The sequence below is a fragment of the Danio rerio genome, chromosome 24 (assembly GCF_049306965.1).
Source record: "Danio rerio strain Tuebingen ecotype United States chromosome 24, GRCz12tu, whole genome shotgun sequence".
NCBI classification, from domain to species: domain Eukaryota; kingdom Metazoa; phylum Chordata; class Actinopteri; order Cypriniformes; family Danionidae; genus Danio; species Danio rerio.
Genome location: NC_133199.1, coordinates 33,117,544 through 33,139,069, shown reverse-complemented (window position 1 = coordinate 33,139,069; position 21,526 = coordinate 33,117,544). Strand labels below are relative to the sequence as shown.

Below are 21,526 nucleotides of genomic sequence, written 5' to 3'. Positions count from 1 at the left end.
AAAAAACACAGTATAAAAATAGACATAGTGATTGATGGAAATTTAAATTTAAATAAAAAAAAATCTCCACTATTACATGAATTTAACAAAAATACATTTCAATTTCTTTGACTTTTAATGTCAGGAACAGACCTTTTAAAATTCACTGATATACCAGAAATTTCATGACTCTCTGTGATGATCTCAAATTTGTAAAACCGCACATTTCTGCCAACCACAGCTGCTTCTTTTTCACAACATATTTCAGAGAATGATTCTAAGGCTGCATTTACACTGCAGATTTTGATGGTCAATTCTGATTTTGTGACTGTATCTGATTTTTTTGATGACCTGCCTACATCATCTTTTAAAAGTGACTATCCGATCGTCTGCATTTACACAGCACACGGCAAAGGCGCAATGACCAGGAAAAAAAAAAAACAGCTGATAATTAAAGAGCTCTTTTCTCTATTCCTGTATTTAATGTGTTCGCAGCTTTTGACAAGCTGTTTTACTATAGTTTATGACAGAAAGGTTCTCATTTGTCCATCTTCTTTTGATATATAGGCTTTTTTAAACCTTTAGGCATCTTAATGTAATGTCCATGGCGTGATTTATGCACGTTGTGTATGCACTAGATATATATTCGTTTATATTGGTTACGTGGTGGACATTGCGCTCTCTCGCTCTCGTTAACATGCTTAAATACCTGTGCTATATGACAATATGAAAGCTGTTTAAGTTCTCGTTTATGAGATTTAAGGTTTGGGACTCTGCTGAAGTCTGTTCTGAAAAGAAAGTGTCAGACTTGACGTCATTCACTACAGTTTTAATGCCGAGCAACTCGCATTGACAGGTGAAAACCTGATCTATCTGCTACACTGCAGATAGATAAACCATATCGGATAAACACATATGAACAAGGCCTGAATCCAATTTGAGTAAATCGAAATCCATGAGATTTGTTCCTGCTTACACGTACACGGGCCATATTCGATCTGTGCCACATGGAAAAAAAATTATAATAATTCGGAATTGAGTCACTTGAACAGTGCAGTGTTAATGCGGCCTAAATGTGTCTTATTATCAACGTGATTCATGTCATGCATGAATGAAGATTTGTGCACTTTTACACATAATAATCCATGACCACATTACACATCGCTGAAACCGCACGTCAAAATAACACAGTCAATATTCCAAATATCCATATTTATTAATAATAACCATATTTATTAATAATAATATTTAATAATATTCCAGCCTTTAAAATGTTTTTGTGGCCTTCTCCTAACCTGTGCCTTTCTTCAACTTTTTCGTCAAGGTCTTTTGAAAGCAGGGTGTAATGTAAGGAAAGGTATAGATTTTCACAGGGTATGATGGTTTTCTATAGGCATTGTAATTTAGTTTGATGGTTCCGTCATTCTTGATTCCCGAATAAAGTTTCAGGGTTATCTTGACGCAGGGGAGGGTCTCCGCACCTCATGCTGAGAGCAGCTCGGTCTGCTGACAGCCCGATACATTAAATCTTCTCTCCAGCTGAGTCACTATTCTCAGGGCTAATTGCTGTGTTAATTGAGCAGGTCCGCTCAGGATGGATGGGTGAACCCGGGGCGCGTTTGGTGATGCAGGTGGATAGATAAATGGATGATAGGATGAAGAAAAAATGGCGGTGAACATGGAGCCTTACTTTGGGTTGCATCTGCAAATTCAACATTATATCCTTAAACCGAATTGAAAAAAGAAAAATTATCAAAAACTTAATTATTTGCCCTCCTGTGAATTTTTGGTATTTTTCAAGTATTTGCTTCTACTAGCACACGCTTTGCCTCTGCTGTGTAAATACTGCCAGACAGCGTAATTGTAAATTACCTCTCAAATGCTAGCTATATGTATTTTTTAATTATCTGGAACATAATAAAAATTAATTTGTAAATAATTCTCTCTTTGTGTCATGTCCTTTGAAAGCCCAAATACAGAAACAGAAGAAGCTCTGTGGAAACTGCAGCATTTGGACAGCATTTTAGTTTTCTCTGATATAACATTATCATTCTCTGAGAAAACGGTTGATGATCGCCTAGCAACCAATGAGACATTTCAAATTATATCAAACATGATAGATAAAGTCACTTGGGTTGATTTAGAACATTCAGACTTTAAAATGACCATTTTGTATGAGTACAGTATGTAGAGAGGGTGGTTGAACAAAAGGGTCGCAGAGGTGCTTCAAATGTAAATGAAGGAAAGGAAGGGAGCTGGTTTTTCCAGCATTCCCACCTGCTGGGTTGTGGAACCAATTGTCTCTGTGTTTTCAGCTCATGTTTGAATTGTCAAAGATACCAAAATATTTGTGGTATCTAAAGTCTTACAAGCACCGATACCGAAAACTTACAGAGTTTCGATAAACACTTATAGAGTTTCAGATAAAACTCCATTATTTGCGATCTCCAGCAGTTGATGTTCTTGCACAGACATGGTGGATTCACCTGATTTGTTGACAAATGGGTTGCAGAGCAATTCCTTGGCAGTTTGCGGGTCCTTCACTGGGGCTTTTCCCCTTAGCAAAGAAACTTTCCAAAGACGTCTGTTTCTTACTCATTTTGCTAGGTTCAATTTAGGGCAACCCATTTAAGCGTTTAAGAATTTAAGTGACTGAGATGCAAGCGAATGAATACGGTCGTTTTTCAAAACTAAAGATTTTTCAAAATAAAAGTAAAAAATAAAATACTTTATGATTTCTTGTGCAGTCCGGTACCAATTGACCAAGTGGTTGAGGACCACAGGTCTATAGGACGTACTTTTGTTCTACAAAGACTTGCCAAATGTACCTAAATAACCTAGTTACGCCTTTAAAATGCACTTTAAGCTGAATACTAGTGTCTTGAAAAATATCAAATAAAATGAAAAAAAAAATGGCTGGGGACATGGAGCCTTACCTTCAGTTGCATCTGCGAATGGCAGCTTTTGATTCTGTCCAGGCCCCTCGAGGATAGCAGACACCTCAGACGATATATGAAACTCGATCTTTTTCTGTCCAAGTGCATGAGGTTGCTCAAACACATCCGCCGGCTGCAGGACTGGACCTGATGGGCTAATAGACACAACACATTAGCCGATCTCTTTGTGTTGTTGAAAGCATTTTTAGAAACTCTAAGGTGCTGTTTTGTTGTAGTTAATTAATGATAAGGAAGATTCTGCTTGACAGCTGACAATTTACCCGTGGGAATCCGGTTTGGGAATAAACAGGAGGTCTTTGAGTTTGGGTTTCTTTCTCTTGGAAGAAGTCTTTGTTCTCAGCGGTCTTTTGCATGGCTGGTTAACAAGGCCCATCAGTCTGATCATCCTTTGCGGAACGCAGGGAGAAGAAGTGAGAAGCTATTAAACATGTATGGCTTTTGAACACAGGCAGGCAAAACGTGGCAATGAAAGAAACAAACTGAACACTCCTGCAGCTTTCAGTCGCTGCCATATTGAAGGCTGACAGTCTGTCAATGAGAAAACGTGCCAATGCTGGTGAAGCTTCGTTAGAAAAAGAAAAGAAAATACTAGCATAGTTATTTTTAGATATTCACAAGAGATTGTTTCTACATTCAAGATGTGGCAGACTAAATCAGTTTGTGTGCCAGAGACATCGTGCTATAAGGTTTATTGTTAAGCCCAGCAAAAAATATGATTTATTTATTCAGTACTGGGGTTTGCGATGATGTTTTGCTGAGTGTGTTTTTGTGCTGGTGCATTGGTTATCATGGATAAATAAATCTGATATTACAACCAGGGTGGTTTGGTAGGACTGACCCCATAATTAACGCTTGATTCCCCCTGAAGGACATCAAAACAAGATGTATGGGAGGACTGAGAGACTGAGAAAATACTGAGAAATATTTAACTCTGATCTGTATTTTAAATATTAAAGGGTCACAAAACACCCAAACATATTTTTGAGATGCTGACAGCCAAAAATGTTTCCCACGTTGCTAAAAACACTATTAGGACACAAATATTTCACAACAAAAGTGAAAATTTGTTGTTTTTGTGTTATTTCAAGCAAATTGAGACCCTTGTGTAAATTCCAGTGTGGAGACTGGATGTCTGTACCGGCAAGTACAACATGACATCTTTGAGTTTTCAGCGTTAATTCATGTGAAAGACTTGGTTCGAACCAATCAGTGCGCTCTATTGTGAATGAGGTGCAACTTCATTAATATGCATGATAGCTACGAAGACTGTTTAACCTGTTACAGTGTTCAGAGAGACGCCACATTGTGTTGCTATTCGTAATTAAACAAGTAAAGCAATCACATTGTTGTTGATTAAATGAGTGTTGTGCTGCTTTATGTTTTTGTAAAAAATCTAATCCATGTTTTAAAAGTTCACGAGAACACAATATCAAAAACTCTAATCTAAATAAAATGAGGCATCTATTGGTAAACTTTGGATAAATTTGTTCTGATGGATTCGGATTTCTGCCTTCCAATCCGTGCTAGCATGGATCAACGTTTATCCTTTTTCTTATTACTTTATTAATATGATTATTTGATTCAGTATTTAATCTTGAAATAATTTTGACTAATGAATAAAGTTAACACATTGCTTATTATAATATAAGAATGTTCAGTGCATTTGTCTCTTTGTAACACTATTTTTCAGGAGCCACCAAACCAGGTCAGAGGTCATGGAGAACTCGAGTGTAACTAAAGGGCTTGATGATTGAAAGCAACTGTTTTCCTATCTGTATTGCTATGTGTTAATACTGTCTAGATTGATTTTGATATTATTATTATGTGTTAATTCTGTTTAAAGTGATTTTCCTATTTATTCAAGATAGAGTTTGAGTAGTGAGAATATAGCAGCCTGATTGTAGATTAAACTGCTTTTTACCCAGTTTTGATCATAGATATTTACATTAGATGTCGCCTACGTTGTTGTTGTCTATCGGAAGGAATGTTTCAATAGAGCTGCCATTTTAGTACAGGGTAGCGCTCCTTTGAAATGAATGTGAGACCAAGTTGCAGTGGAGGACTGGCCATCCAGAGCCAAAGATATGTAAACACATATGCATATATCTTTTATCGGTAGTTTCCGCGGTGGTCAGTACGCAAATATTTTTTTAAATTACGAAAATATGAATTTTACATCACTTTTCTATTGATGGATAAGTGATCGCACAAGCATTGCCGACAAAGAGCATGTGTTTGTGTGCATGGAAATGTATTATCCTCCCTATCTGATAAATTTGATCTAATCCTTATCCTGAAACATGCTTCCTCTTTTGCTTTCACTTCTAATTCTAATGAAGGGAACGATTCGTTTGTGAATGAATCTCTGTTATGAACGACTCATTCACTCAGCTGACAATATTACAAGTTTCCAGCTCGCAGCAACTTGTTGTCATATTTCGTTTACATTGTTTGCTTATTTTATTCAACAAAACTAGCCTAAGTCTGGTATTTAGTGCGAGTTTGGTGCTTCTTTGCCTTATGATCAGGGCAGTAAAAGACTATGAAATGTTCTGCCTTAGTGCTTTGTTTTCTTTGTTTGTTCGTTACTACATCCGTACACAGAGCTTAAAGTCCAGTATCTTCCCATTGGCTTTAGTCTTGACTAGTATGGATGAATGACATTTGTCCTTGGAGCACTGTACAAATGTGGCGGCGGTATCGACGCATGCTCAGGGTCTGTATGCAATATCTAGTGAATATATCTATGGTTTTGATAAAGATGGCTCAGAGAACACTTAGCCTTGGGTAAGAAACAGATTGTACTTTGAGTGTGTGTGTGTGTGTGTGTGTGTGTATGTATGTGTGTGTGTTCTATTCGATTGTGGATCCTTTTCAAAGATCTGAGGTCAGCTCTAAGCAGTCTAGTGGATGTCTGACGTTTGTGTGCTTAAGATACTGAGATATCGTTCAGAACTGTTTGCACATGGAAATTTTCCTAGTTTATCTGTGTTTTAACCAATCAGTTTAAATGTATGACATAGTTAATGACATTAAGTGAGAGTATAATTGATGTTGATTTAAGATTGTAAGCAAAGCGGCCTAGGAACTCATTGCGAGTGTTGAAGCTGGCTTCTGCTGATGAAACTGCAAACTATCTTCAGTAAACTTTAATTATTTGAATCTCTGACTCCGGCTCTTCTTTATCTGACATACTGGTCATTCTTTGGGTTAAAACTGTAAATTATCCCTACAGTTCACATTAGATTAACTTTATTATATTATATATTAATCTTACACAAACTTTGGACGGTACTGCACACCTTAAAGTACACTTAAGCTGTCCTCCTAAATGTATCTGAAGTAAATCGGATAAGTAATGCAAGTATAAACTGCCCTTTATATTTATATTCCCAAAAGATCCACTATGGCTGCAGAGATAAGTTAGTTGATTGACACTTTCAACATGTTTACAGCTAGCTTATGCTAAAATATTAACATGTCTGGTTTGATGTTTTGACATTAGCTTTGAATGCACACTTTTATTAATCACAAAGCAGATATAGATACAAGAGAAAGGTATGAAACAGCTACCTCTCTCTCTCCTCTTCATCCTCGCTTTCATACTCGGACTCTTCTTCGCTGCCTGACTCGTCATGCTCAGGAAGAGGAGGGTTTTCAGGGGGGAAAGGCGGAGGCAACGGGCCTGAAGGCATCTCAAACTAAAACGGATGAGTACAGACGAGTGTTACACCTTCTCAACAGCTCATTCACACAGATTATAAGAGTAAGCAAAAACTTGTGTTCATGGGATTAAGTGAAAAGTTGAAACTCAGCCATAGAGTTGAGTATTAATTCAGGCAATATGATTATATGATTCACATCAAAACTATATATTATTTTACTAATAATTATTATTCGATTTTTTATTTATTAATTTAATTGTGTTTTTTAAAAGGCCTAAAATTACCTTTTATTTTTATTTTTTAAAATCTTTCCCAATTAATGTTTAACAGAGCAAGGAAATTTTCACAGTATGTCTGATAATATTTTTTCGTCTACAGAAAGTCTTATTTGTTTTATTTCGACTAGAATAAAAGCAGTTTTTATTTTTTTAAAAACCATTTTAAGGTCAAAATAATTAGCCCATAATAATTCTGATTTCCACTGTATTTGTTTGCTTTAGATCCAAATTAACTGAGTATAACTCCTTTTCAACCTAATGCGTTTCTGTTACAAAACCTTAAGTGTCATGCTTATTTTTAAACATTATGTCCACTCACTTTCTTCTGTAAATAGTTTTTGTGTAAATGGAAGGTTATGTAAAGCAATTAGTAATTAATTCAGTAATTATCATGAGAAATTGGGTAATTGTTTTAGTTTTCTTTTCTTTTATTATTTAGATAGATCATTGGTGATTAGACGGGTGTCGGCCTGATTGGCTAACTTTAGACCTAAAATTAAGACAGATTGAAAATTATTTAAGACATACAACACAAAATTCCTGTGAATTAAACTTTTTAAGAACTAAAATTTAGTTTTTGAAATATAAGAAAACGTAAGACTTTAACACCCTGCAGAAGTTTCTTGAAATGTATTGTTTAAAAAAAAAAATAATAAATAAATTATTTTTAATGTTACTGATTAATAAAAAAATTAACATGAAATATTTATTTATTTATATTTTATAATAATAATAATAATAATAATAAACATTACAGTTAATAATATTATGAAACATTGTTTTTAATAGTTAATGTATCTAATAATCTATATTTTATGTATAATCTATCTATCTATAGCTCATCAATATTAGCAGAGCCCCTACATTAATAGAATTCAGTGGAAAGCAAAGCATCAAGGTTGAGTTGGACTTTTATTCGAGATGATGTGACTCACATTATATATATTTATCACCATGCTGCCATGAGTTAACATTTACAAAAGGGCATAACACCAACTCACCATTGGCGGAGGAGCTGTCACTGGCCTAAACGGAGATGGCAGGTTCATCTTATTCATCAGGTGAAGAACCTGTGGAGAACAAGTAATCAGATAGAAGAAAGTGAGAGTGTGTGTATGTGTGTTGTTTCCACACACCTGTTATGGCATATTTCTTGGACACAAACATTAATTGTGACCCTGGCTCCATATGTAATCCAGATTGCTGCGTAGGAATATATTTAGGCTCTCTGAGCAACAGATGTAATGCATTTAAAACGCCAGCCTGTTTCCCAGAAAGCTAGCGCCACCAAAAGGCAGGTTTATGAAATGATTTGTTCTCCCTGGTGCTTTAACAAAGCGGCGCAGTGTGGCTTAAGGGAAAATGTTAAATACATCACTCATCCCTCCCTCCCACATGAGTGTGATATTAATACCATCAGAATAATTCCATCCAAATATTGTGGTTTGATGTTTTAAATGCTGGACTGGATTCAGAGGAAAAATCACATTAGTGCCACTCTAGGAGAGCAGAGAGAGAACTGTCTTTTACCTGATATAAACTGAAAACCTCAAAGACAGGGAGGGAGATACTGATACACATAAGCGGTTGTATCATATCCACCTTTTTCCTATGCACCATGATGCTTTGCTTGAATTAACTCTTAACAATCATTAGCTGTCATTATTCTCTTCATAATTCATCCATCCAATATTAAAAGAGGACCTATTATACCCCTTTCTACGACATGTAAAATAAATATGAAATTTCAGCTCAAAATACCCCACAAATGATGTTTTATACTCTTGGAAACAGCCCCTTTAGGCGTTGATACAAATTATGCTGTTTTGGTGACAGTCACTTTAAATTCAAATTAAATTGTGCTCTTTTTAAAAGGGAGTAGAGCTACAAATGCATGTGTGATTCAAAACAGGAGTAATGTTATCTCTGTAAAAAAAAAAAAAAACTTGTAAGAAGGCCGTTTATGGACACAACAGTGTTCATTAGTTTCACATTTACAATGCCACTTAGTCACTGACAATATCTTTAGCAGGTGGAAACTCTAATGGCAAACTGTTGCTTCTCACTCAGGGCTGTTTATGCTAATGATGGAGAGATCATCACTAATGGGCGGGGCTTTCCCACTCTGGTTACATATACAATGGGAGAAAATCAATCAAAGTGTTTCTGCAGATTGTTTTTATGAAGTGGGTTTATAAAAATATATAAATATTACATTTTTAGCATTAGAGGCTGAAAATATTTACACACTATTGCCACACAACTATGCTTAATATAACTATGCCTTATAAAAGTTTTTTTTTTTTTTTTTTCATAACAGGTCCCCTTAAAAGGCACTTATTAGAAGTCTTTCTACAGCAGTATTACAGACATGTCAAATAATACTGTACTGTAGAGAGTGGAAAAAAAAAATTAACAAGAGAGAAATAGCGCAACAAATGCACGTAGCTTTATTTAAATTCCATATATGGATTATTTGTAGCCAAACCTTTTATATTATGCATTTATTTTTTAGATATTTATTGCATAAACTTACATATTTACTTGCAGATATATTTACACAGAGCTTTTTACATTGAATATACAAAACAGTTGTAATGTGCAGCAGGTGCAGTAGGTGACTGTCTTAAGAAACATTTTTTGTTGCGCTGGTTGTAAATCTCTTCAGGTTCCAATAGTAATGATTAAAGTAAATAATCTAAATGTATTTATTTGTATTTTTTTATTCTGGGTGAGGTATAAAACAAAAAATGTTCATCCAATTAAAATTTGTTAGGCTGACAATTTTAATAATTGAGATAAGTAGCTCAAGCTGTCCGTCAACAAATGTATATTTACAAATGCAGTCGTTCACGCAGATCTGCCATTTGCGCGCACAAGAGAGAGACAAAAAAATGCTAAATCAAAACTTTTTAAAAATCCAGAATCAATATTGGGAGTTAATTTTGCTCATTGGAGGAAAGATGACACCATGGTTGAAGTATTTCTTTTAGACAGGTAATGTTCTGTTTTAAAACTATTTTAGTCCCGCAATGCTTAAATAGATTTTGTTGTTATGAATGGCTTTTATGCACGGATGTGTTGTTCAGCCACTAAGATCTCCAGGCGAAAGATCAATGTGACTTTTTCAGTTTCATAAGGGCCCTTTTACAGCATCGATAATGTAGATTTTTATTTAGTTTCACAACAAAAAAATCAGTAAAAAAAGCCATTTAGTATTGTTTTTGAATCTGCCACTATGCTGACACATAGGCATTTACAGTCCCGCCCTTTTTTGAAAAGAGCACAATCTCATTTAAATTTAAAGCGACGGTCAGCAATATGGCAAAGTATGATAAAAGCCTAAAAGGGTCAGTTTCAAAGAGTTACAAAACATTATTTGTGGTGTCTTTTGAGCTGAAACTTCACACACACTCTCCTGGGACATCAGAGTCTTATTTTACATTTGGTAAAAAGGGACCTAATAGGTCCCCTTTAAAATGATTTGTTTCAGTTCTTTTGAATGGCAGTTCCCCAAACAGCAAGTGCAACCCATAATTTGAGTCATAAAATGCAGATAAAGGTGGCAAGATGTACATGTTTACACATTCCTAACATGAACTGATAAATAAAACAAAAGAAAAAAAGATAAGGGAAAAAACAGCCTTTGTAGCCTCCACTCACTTGAACGTAGAACTTGGGCACACTCAGAAGTGTGTGTGTGATGTTTGTCAAAATTCCACTTGAAGGAGGAGGATATAAATATTTCAGCGTTGGATTTGTTTGAAATTTCAACCTGCGGGAGGAAAGGCAGAAAAAAAAAGCATACATGAAAAATTGCCAGTCGTTAGCTTCGGAGAGGAGACAGGAAAACATTTCCAGAAATGCTAGGTGTGACAAAATGCATAAACATAATAGTGAAGCGTAAATATAAGAGCGAGGTACAAACATTTGGCAGTGTTTTGTAAATGCCCACACCTGGAAAACTGCTACAAAGGGATAGTTTACGCATAAATGACAATTCTGTCACTATTTACTCTCCTTCCACTTGTTACAAACCTGTTTGAGTTTCTTTCTTTTGATAAACACACAGGTATTTTCAACCAAAGTAACCAAACTGTTGGTAACACAAATTGTTTTGAAATAACCAAACTCATACACACTGAGCAGAGGTAGAAACTCCTATGGAAGTCAGTGGGCACTTTTTGGTTATCAATATTCCTTGAAATATTTTGCGTTCAGCAGAAACAAAACTGAGAAAATGTAAGCAAATTTTCATCATTATCAAATAACTCTATATTTGTCATTGCACCAGCAAAAACTAGCTAATTGCCTTGAAGTTCGATGTTGTTGTTGTTGTTTTTGTTGGCTGCAGTTTATATTGTATTTCTTGTATGACCATACTAAGGTAATGCAATTTTTCTGTCAAACATCTTAATTAAACAACTAAAAGGAAACACTGTAATTTAAGTGATGAATGGAATTTTCACACAATATTTCCACACATACACTTACCGGCCACTTTATTAGGTACACTTTACAATTACCGGGTTGGAACCCCTTTAGCCCCTAGCTGACAGAAGTCTTCTGCTGCTGTAGTCCATCTGCCCTGAAATTTGATGTGTTGTGCGTTTAGAGATGCTCTTCTGCAAACCTCGGTTGTAACAAGAGGTCATTTGAGTTACTGTTGCCTTTCTATCAGCTCGAATCAGTCTTGCCATTCTCCTCTGACCTCTGGCATCAACAAGGCATTTGCACCCACAGAACTGCCGCTCACTGGATATTTTCTAGTTTTGGAACATTCTCTGTAAACCCTAGAGATGGATGTGTGTGAAAATCCCAGTAGATCACCAGTTTCTGAAACACTCAGATCAGCCCGATTGGCACGCTTAAATCACCTTTCTTCCCCATTCTGGTGCTCATTTTGACCTGCAGCAGATCGTCTTGACTATGTCTACATGCCTAAATGCATTCAGTTGCTGCCATGTGATTGGCTTTTTAGAAATTTGCATTAACCAAAAATGGCACAGCTGTACCTAATAAAGTGGCCGATAAGTGTATATGATTTGCTAGTGATAAAAAACTAGACAACATTTAATTTTCAACAAGACAGATACTTTATTTAGTAAGAATTCAATAATAATTGCAATACGTGTTCATACAATCAACATAAATCAGATTAATAATAATAACAACTAAAATATTATATACAAATTTCTCCATTACAGCCTACATACCATTAAAGATCTATAAGCCTTTCTGCATAGTGATGTATAGTTTGTATAAACTTGTTTGTAAAAAGCTTAGCATATTGTTAACATGAATGAATATGTTGCTAGCCTGTGTCTAACAAGGCATAACATCACTAACATATTTCAATATTTGACAATTTAAAGAATTTGTATACTGCTAGCATGTTTCTAGCATAAATTAACATAACAGTTCAAAAGTATCTAGTTTAGTTAGCATAAAATGCGACTTTGCTACCATGGTTATAATTATTAGCATGAATTAGCACTTTAACAAATATATAAGAAAATAAGTTTAAAACAATAATTCCAGCTTATGCATTTTATGCTTTTTAATTGGATGGACTTCTCTCACAACCCAAATGCTTTAAAGGTGCTATGAAAATATATGTATATGGAAATGGGCATACTGTGAGCCTCAGACACCACTGTTTCCTGAATCTCATGTAAATTCAATCAGAGGACAAAACAAACTGTGACAAGACTCACAGGCCATGCCCTCCACATTTCCTTATAGGCCTACTTTAGGTCATTCATCCAGACCTGATGAGCAGCCACGTCATCAAAAGAACACAGATTTATATGCAGCTCTTGAGATCATAAAAAAGCTATGATATCTTTAATATGCACGCCTCAGGCTGTGTTTAATAAGTCAAACATTTTCTAGTGATACAACACTGATATTTGTTATGCTCCCTCGGTTATTTTAAGCTTAGATTTTCCCTTATGTAATGTGTAATGTGTATTTTTTTATATAGCGCATTTATTGTGTATGGCCATACACCCAAAGAGCTTCACAATCATGAGGGGGTTCTCTCCACACCACCACCAGTGTGAAGCATCCACTTGGATGATGCGACGGCAGCCACAGGACAACGGCGCCAGTGCGCTCACCACACACCAGCTATTGGTGGAGTGGAGAGACAGTGATAGAGCCAATTCGGTGGAAGGGGATGATTGGGAGGCCATGATTGTATGGGCCGATAGAGGGACTTTGGCCAGGACACCGGGGTTACATCCCTGCTCTTTCACGAGAAGTGCCATGGGATTTTTAATGACCACAGAGAGTCAGGACCTCGGTTTAACGTCTCATCCGAAAGATGTCGTCCACTGACAGTGTAGTGTCCCCTTCACTTTTACTGGGGCATTAGGACTCACATAGACTTCAGGTTGAGCGCCCCCTGCTGGCCTCACTAACACCACTTCCAACAGCAACCTAGTGTTCCCTAGTGGTCTCCCATCCAGGTACTAACCAGGCTCAGCCCTGCTTAGCTTCAGTGAGTAACCGGTCATGGGCTGCAGGGTGATATGGCTGTTAGTATATGTCAATACTATGAATTTTATTTTGAAAACCCCAAATTGTATACTGACCGTTACGGGGCAACGATAGCACGAGACATCAAACATGAAAAAGGCAAGATTTACAGATTACACAAATATTCATCTCCACCACGAAGAGGTATAAGGTATGTTTAGTTACATCTTTAGGTAATTGATCATGTTTATTGTGAAATTTGATGTGCATGACTCAACAAACACATGTAGATGCTGAATTGTGTCAAATTACTCAGCTCAACTGTCATATGTTCATGCAGGGGCTGATACTAAGACCTGCTTTGCTTTCTTTGACTTTAGCTTCAGAATACAACGCGATACCTCTCTATCACTCTCTTTTGTCAAATTTACTTATCATTATTGCCTTTATCCACACCAGATCTGGGGCCTCATGTACGAAGACTTGCGTGGAAAGCTTACAAAAACATTGCGTACGCACAAAGCTGTAAATGTGCGTACGCAGAAAAAAATTCAGATGTATGAAACACTGCGTACGCCGAATCTCACGCATATTCTTTTGTACATCTGAATGAACGTGAAACTGAGCGCAACATGCACGAGCTCAAAACCCCTCCCTGCCTCCTCCCCCGTATGAATATGCTAATGACTATGCTAATGGGAAAACCCAACGAAAAAGCAATGGCAAAAGCAAGCAAAAAGAGAAACTTTGAACAGAATGTGAAATGGAGGTGCTGCTTTCGGAGGTAGACCAGAGAAAAGCGGTGTTATTTGCAAGTTTGTTCTCCGGAATTAACAACAAAAGAAAAAAATAGAGTGGGAGAGTTTAGCTGATGCGGTTAACACAGTTGGGTCTGAACATCGCACTGAGTGCATTAAAAAAAAGAAATAGTGTGGTTTATATCTGTAAAATGTTGCAGTACGCTTAAAAGTCTCAGTGGCGCTACTCGTAAGACGAATGTGATCATGAATTGATACGTTCGAGCATGAACTCGGCTCGAATCCAGCGTCTGATGAACTCATTTTTGTTCCCCCGCTACATATCAGATTTTGCCAACTATTTATCACGAGAAAGACAAGTAGGAATCATCAATAAGTTCATATCAATAAGCATCTTATTTTATTTGCACATTTATTAAATGGAAATGTTTCTGATTCACGCATGCAAATTCATCTTCAGATAGTGTCTTTATAGCAATGTGCGTGCGGTAGATCGCTCAGATTACATTGGGAAAACAGGCGACCGCTGCAAATTGTGCTTTAATGTTTAGCTGGTCAAATGTATGGTATGGAAACCTTATATACCTGCTGAACCCGTCTCATACAGCTGCTATTGCAAGGCTCAGACACTTTTTAGAGAGGAATTTAACACAACTGCCTCTAGGAGTCGCCAATGGAAATAAAACAGACACGCACAAAAAATGTGCGTACGCCTGCCAGAAAGCTGCCGTGAAGCTGCACACATTCCCACGTTCAGTTCATTGTTGGTAAATCAAAACGTGAGCGATTCTGAGCGTGAAACCTGGCGTACGCAAAGTTTTTGTGCGTACGCAGCGTTGATACATGAGGCCCCTGGTGAGCAAAATAGTTTAATGTAACTCTGATTGTTGTAATATTTGTCCATGGTCTGCGTTCATCATACTCTGTGTGTGTATGTGTGTGAGTTTGTGTAAGAGTGGAGCTCATTAATATTCACGACACAAACCATATATGGTCATTCATGGATCTTCTGAATCTATGGGTATTTTACAGAGTAATAAACGAGCTTATAAAACCATTTCTGGAAACTTTTTGAACTTACCAAAGCCATAAACCTACTATGTAGATATCAGAGAGCAATTTAACTATTAAATCAATGCAGTATATTTAACAATTAATCCAATGCAGTATATGGCACCGTTAAGTGTCAAACCTCTTTTTGCTAGCATGATTAAAATATCATTAGCATGAATTAGCAAGTTTCTAGCATGTTCTAGTTTGCTATTGCTAGCGAAATAGGCGAAGGGCTGGAGGTCTTATACTGTGTGGATGTAGATTATTATGAACTTTTATAAAAAATAAAAAACAATAATTCTGAAAACAAGTTTTAATCAACAACACTAAAAAAAACAACCACAAGTTGAAACCGATGCACTTTATCTTGCATTAATTGGTTTGATTTCCCAAACGCTTCAAGTGTCAAGCCTCTTTCAAGATGAATGTGATTGCGTTTTCTATCATTGAAACGGCGTGCACTTCATTCAGAGCATCACACCACTGAAAAACACCCAGTCTGTGCACGAGCAGCTCTGGCAGAATTAAATAAATAAAAATGTGTCATGGATCTGCTTGTTAAGTGAAGGTGAGGCGTGGGCTTCTCGCCGCAAAAATTATATCTTAGCCCACGGTCTCTTTATCAAAGGCCACCTGGTGCCACCACATGGCAAGAGCAGACGGGCTGTCAGCGCAGAACAGACACTCTGACACACGGGCCTGTAATTGGACATGAGACTGATGGTGACAGCCACTCTCCCTCTTCCTCTGTTCGCTGTGGGCACTTCCTGCAGGGTTACCGGGGTCTGAACTGCTGACACCAGGTGCGGGATGTCAACCGAGAGTGTTAGCCTGTCTCAAATCTCCAGTGGCATCATAAACGCAGTGGCTCAGTGAGATGAAGTCAATGGGCTGAACAAACAAACAAACACAGGTGTGTAGGTGTGTGTATGTATGTGTGTGTGTGTACCTACCCCAGACTGGGAGCAATGCTGGTGTCCATCAGAGGAACACTGGGTTGTTGTTTTTCTTTCTTTTCTTTTTCGGCTACGGCAGCAGCAGTTCTGAGACATAAGAAAAAAAGGTTAGCCATTTAAGTACAAGTATAAGGCTGTTTCTTTAACTATCAGGTCTAATCTTTGGCTTAGCACAATTTTCTAAAACTAGCCCAAATAGTTTCCAAATTATGTCCATTTGCATATTTAATGATTTCCTATTTCCTAAAATATCAAGATTTCAACCTCATCAAAAAACGTGTAGTGTTTACAATTATGTTGCCTAAGAAATTACATAAAATGACTTAATTTCAAAGCTGAATATTAATTTCAAAGCTAGCATTTGATGTAAAGATATTTTTCATAGTTTTGTATTGCATCACTTGAAAAAAAATACAGCATTATCAATAATGAATTAGCTGAATTTTTATGTTATTGATGGTCTGGATGAAAATGATTCTAGTTAAATTGTTTTTTAAATAATATCACATTAAAACATTCTGCTTTAGAGCTATTTCTTGTATAAGGATAAAACAGAATAAATTCAAAAAAGCCATATGAAAAGGAGACAAAATAAACAATGATATGTTTAAATGTTTTAATATATGAAAAAATATATATTCATGTATTTATTATATGACATAAAATAATTAAATTAGTATTTACTGCAACAAAACAAACCATTCAATCACTCAAAAAAAATTAAAAGAACCAACTAAAACTAAAATCATAAAACTGTATTCATAATTGTTGCCAGGCATGGAATGATAACCTTTTTCAAGGTACAGTTAAAGTCAGAATTATTAGCCCCTCTGTTTATTTTTTTCCCCAATTTCTGTTTAACGGAGTGAAGATTTTTTTAACACATTTCTAAACATAATAGATTTAAAAACTTGTTTGTATTAACTGATTTCTTTTACCTCTGTCATGATGACAGTATATAATATTTTATTAGATATTTATTAGACACTACTTTGCAGTTTAAAGTGACATTTAAAGGCTTAACTAGGTTAATTAGGTTAACTAGATAGGTTAGGGTATTTAGGTAAGTCATTGTATAACGATAGTTTGTCCTTTAGACTGTCAAAAATATATAGCTTAAAGAGGCTAATAATATTGTCTTTAAAATGGTGTTTAAAAAATTGAAAACTGCTTTTATTCTATCCAAAATAAAACAAATTAGTTTTCTTCTCCAGAAGAAAGAATTATTTTCAGACAAAACTGTGAAAATGTCCTTGCTCTGTTAAACATCATTTGACAAAATATAAAAATAATAAATAAAAGTCAAGGTTTTAAAACCGGCAAAAAAAAAAATATATCCAAACTAAAATATATTGTGTCAAAAAGAGGGGGAAAAAGTTTAGTTTTCAACCCAGACCTTTAAAAAGAAGATATTTTTGAGCTGCAATCACGGTACCGTAAAACTGTGAATCTGTGATATTTTTATTCAAGGTTATCATACCATCAGAACCTTAAACTTGCCCATGTCTAATTGTTACCTAAAATACAATAACAATTTTCTAAGCATTTTTGTTTGTTTTATTTCAGGTAGTGTGCAAGAAAATATTTTACATGTCAACTCAATTTAAAAGAATAGTTCACCCAAAAATGCAAAAAGACCTCATCATTTATTTTCCTTCATGTAATTTTAAACCTTTATGATTTTCTTTCTTCTTTTAAACACAAAAGAAAATATTTAGAAAAATGCTAGGAAACTTATTATGGAAATCAATGGGTGCCTATAGCCTATGACTTGGTGACGAAAGTAGATCACCCATCTCTGGTAAAAAAAAAAGAATCTTCAGAATAACTCACTAGGCTATTTTAATATCTAAAAAAACAAAGCAGCACAAACAAAAGTTCTACCTGCACAAAGAATGAAGAATTAAAATATTTTGGTTGAATTTGGATGGTGGCAGTACTTGCTGCTGTGGCAACCCCTGATGAATAAAGGGACTAAGCCGAAGGAAAATTATGGAATGAATAAATGAATGAATGAACCAATAAATGAACAGAAAATATATTTTCTTTTCTTTATAAAAGAAAATATATTTGATGTTCATTTTAACGACACAAACCAGCACAAAGACATGTGCTATAGGTGAATTGAATAAACTAAATTGGCCGTAGTGCATGTGTGTGAATGAGTGTGTATGGGTGTTTTCCAATACTGGATTGCAGCTGGAAGGGCATCCGCTGTGTAAAAAAAATGCTGGATAAGTGGCACTTCATTCTGCTGTGGTAACCCCTAATGAATTAAGGAACTAAGCTGAAGGAAAATCAATAATTGAATGAATGTTTTTCTTGTTTTATTTTAGGTAGTGACCAAGAAAATATTCTACAATCCTATTCCCAAGGTATACTTCACCCAAAAATAAAAATCCCCTCATTTATTCTGCCTTATGTGGTTTTAAACATCTGTAAGTTTTTTTTCTTCTTTTGGACACAAAAGAAGACATAATAATAAATATTGGGAAAAAGTTATTTAAATATAATTTTAAAAAATCTTCTTTTGTGTTCAACAGACAAAATAAACTTTTTGAACAAGTAAATTATGGCAGAATTCTCATTTTAAAGGTGAACTATCCCTTTAAATTAAAACTAAAATAAATAAATAATAAACAAAAACTAAACTACACAAGTAAATTTACAAACAAAATCTCATAAGCTTTGATAAGTTAAATTAGCTAAAAAAAGACCATAAAGCCTATCACCAATAACTGATGCTAAAAAGCTTAAAAAATTTTAAATAATGGATTAGTAAATGATGAACTGATTAATTCATGCTGTACATGCATCGTTCATACGTAGTTCGTGTTAGTAAATATATTAAACAACATTAACTAATGACATCTTATTGTAAAGTTTGACTGTTATTGATTTTGCCATTTACCTGTCGGAAACAGGTGGATCTTTCAAAATACTGGCGCTGTCTTGATCTTTTGCAAACTCCACCACTAGTGTGCGACCGAGGATCCTGAGTTGATGAAGTCTGTTTAGCGCCTGCGGTTGGAAAGAAACAATTCTGTTTATGTAAAATCAGCTCAAAAGAGACAAGCACAAGCGAAACGGGTGAATTTGAGTTTTACCTTTGAAGCTGAGGTCTCACTGCTGAAAGTTGCGAAGGCCATATGTTTCTGCAGACAACAACACAGTTACATTGATTCAACTCAAATTGTACAGACAGCAATTTGTAATCACTTTATAAAATCTTATACTTACTAGGGGTCCCTTTTCTGACAGCACTCTGACAGATGAGGCCCCAAAGTACTTGAGCAAATCCTCTTTCTCATCTCTGCTGAGCTCTCTGGGCAGATGTCGAATGATGAGGGTTTTGCTTTTCTTTGTTTGAACGTCAGCCTCGTCCGTCTCCGCCATGATCCTAGATGTAAAGACGAATAACTCTCCTGAGTAAAAAATTAGGGATGATGATACATTTCTACATTGAGGGATAAAGATGGTCACTAAACTGTAACTTAGTGCAACAAACACTTAAATTTATTAAATTATAAAGCGATGAGATTTTCTGTTAAATATTTTTAGTTTTATTAAAACTATTTGTCGTAAGTAATGTTGGTAAATTAAAATAAAGCGTAATATTCCTAAATGTAGTTAAAAAATATTCAATAATTATCGATATCAAATTATATGAAACATGACATCTTGATTTTTTTTTTTTTTTTTGCAACGTTACCCAGCCCTATTCACAAAATATAAAGCAAGAGTCATATGATAGCTATATAAAGGTTTGTGGAAATAATTTAAATTCTAATAATATTTAAGGTCACCAGCTGCTCTTTACATTATGTAAGACATATTTCAAATGTTAATATAATGTAATAATGCTTGATGTAATACAAAAGCCAATTTAATATGATCCCAATAATAGAATATTGAATTTGAACATAAACTGAAAAAAACCTAGCACATAAACAAACAACAATAATAAAACTTACCAATACTTTTTTTTAACAAAAAATAAATAAACACATTTAAAAAGCATTATTTTCCTCATACATTCATATTACTGTAAATAAATCATGTTCGTATTACAGTAAATGTTTAGTAAATGTGTTTTGGCTACATTTGTATAACCTCAGTATAGTTAGCGAAGCAAAACTATGGTTAATTTGTGTTTACCCCAGTGTTTAAGAATAATAATCATATTATCTTATTTTAAATGTTAGTGCTAAACCCATTGTTGATGATCAAGAACAATCAGTCCGGAACTGAATTTAGGCGTTCGTAATGTTCAGGCGGAACTAAATTATGGAAACACAGTAACTAGAAGAAAGGCTAAAGAAAGCAAGCCAGTGTACAAACAACTAGATAACTAAGCATTTGGCCCTTATAGCAGACAAAATGACACTTTTCATTTGCATTTAACAACAGGCTTAACCCTTATTAGAAAACAAGCCGTTTAAAAGTAGCAAATATGCAGGTTAAGGAGGTTTGTTTTGAAGCGAGACCAAAAAGCATTAGCATCAACAGAATAGTCAAGAAAAAAATGAACGAGACCTTACAGTTTAAACAACAGAGCAACAACAATAATTATTCATTGCGCAACTTACAAAGCATACCCCGGAGTAAAGACGATAAATAACACGTGTGTCAAGAGTAAGAGAGATAGTAAACACACGTACCCGATTCAAATTCACCCTTTTCCGCAGTTTTCGACGCTTGTAGGCGTGTCTAACAAAATCAAGAAAATCTGATACGTGATTGGTTGTTTGTGGAACAGTCACTTCAGTCATTGGTGCGCTTCTGCATCAATCATAAACGGTTTAAATGAAGAAACCACATCACTTTCTGGACCAGGAGATGGCGGTGTTTGCAGCTAAATGAATCATCACCAGTCAGCACTAAGTCGAGAAAAGGTAAGACAGACATTCATTTTCTTTTCGGCTTAGTCCCTTTATTAATTAGGGGTCGCCCCAGCGGAATGAACCGCCAACTTATCCAGCATATGTTTTAGGCCAGGGGTGTCCAAACTCGATCCTGGAGGGCCAGTGTCCTGCAAATTTTAGCTCCAACTTACCTTGGAGGGATGTTTCTAGAAAGCCTATAGTGCTTGATTAGCTAGACCAGGTGTGTCTGATTGGGTTAGGAACTAAACTTTGCAGGACACTGGCCCCCCAGGACCGAGTTTGGACACCACGGTTTTAGGCAGAGGATGCCTTTACAGCTGCAAGCCATCACTGGGAAACACCAATACACTCTCATTCCCACACATACACTACGGACAGTTTAGCTTACCCAATTCATGTCTTTGGACAGTAGGGGAAACTGGAGCACCTGGAGGAAACCCACGCAAACATGGGGAGAACAAGCAAACTCCACACATAAATGCTAACCGACCCAGCCGAGGCTTAAACCAGT

General features: G+C 35.7%; 1 protein-coding gene across 11 annotated transcripts in view; it reads right to left on the bottom strand.

The window, feature by feature from the left end:
• The window catches only part of rnpc3 (RNA-binding region (RNP1, RRM) containing 3), a 31,820-nt gene extending 10,979 nt beyond the window's left edge, over window positions 1–20,841 (bottom strand). For 2 of the 11 annotated variants that reach the window (XR_012399165.1, XM_005162819.5), the window contains exons 1-10: window positions 20,791–20,841; window positions 19,370–19,529; window positions 19,237–19,284; window positions 19,041–19,150; window positions 16,127–16,216; window positions 10,543–10,654; window positions 7,881–7,949; window positions 6,510–6,637; window positions 3,197–3,322; window positions 2,916–3,070 (exon numbers count right to left, since the gene is read on the bottom strand). Coding sequence is in view for 10 of the 11 variants with exons in the window: in XM_005162819.5 (XP_005162876.1) it covers window positions 2,916–3,070; window positions 3,197–3,322; window positions 6,510–6,637; window positions 7,881–7,949; window positions 10,543–10,654; window positions 16,127–16,216; window positions 19,041–19,150; window positions 19,237–19,284; window positions 19,370–19,525 (994 nt within the window). In the remaining variant the exon portion in view is untranslated. 11 annotated transcript variants of the gene reach the window in all.
• Between the last annotated feature and the right edge of the window lie 685 nt (window positions 20,842–21,526).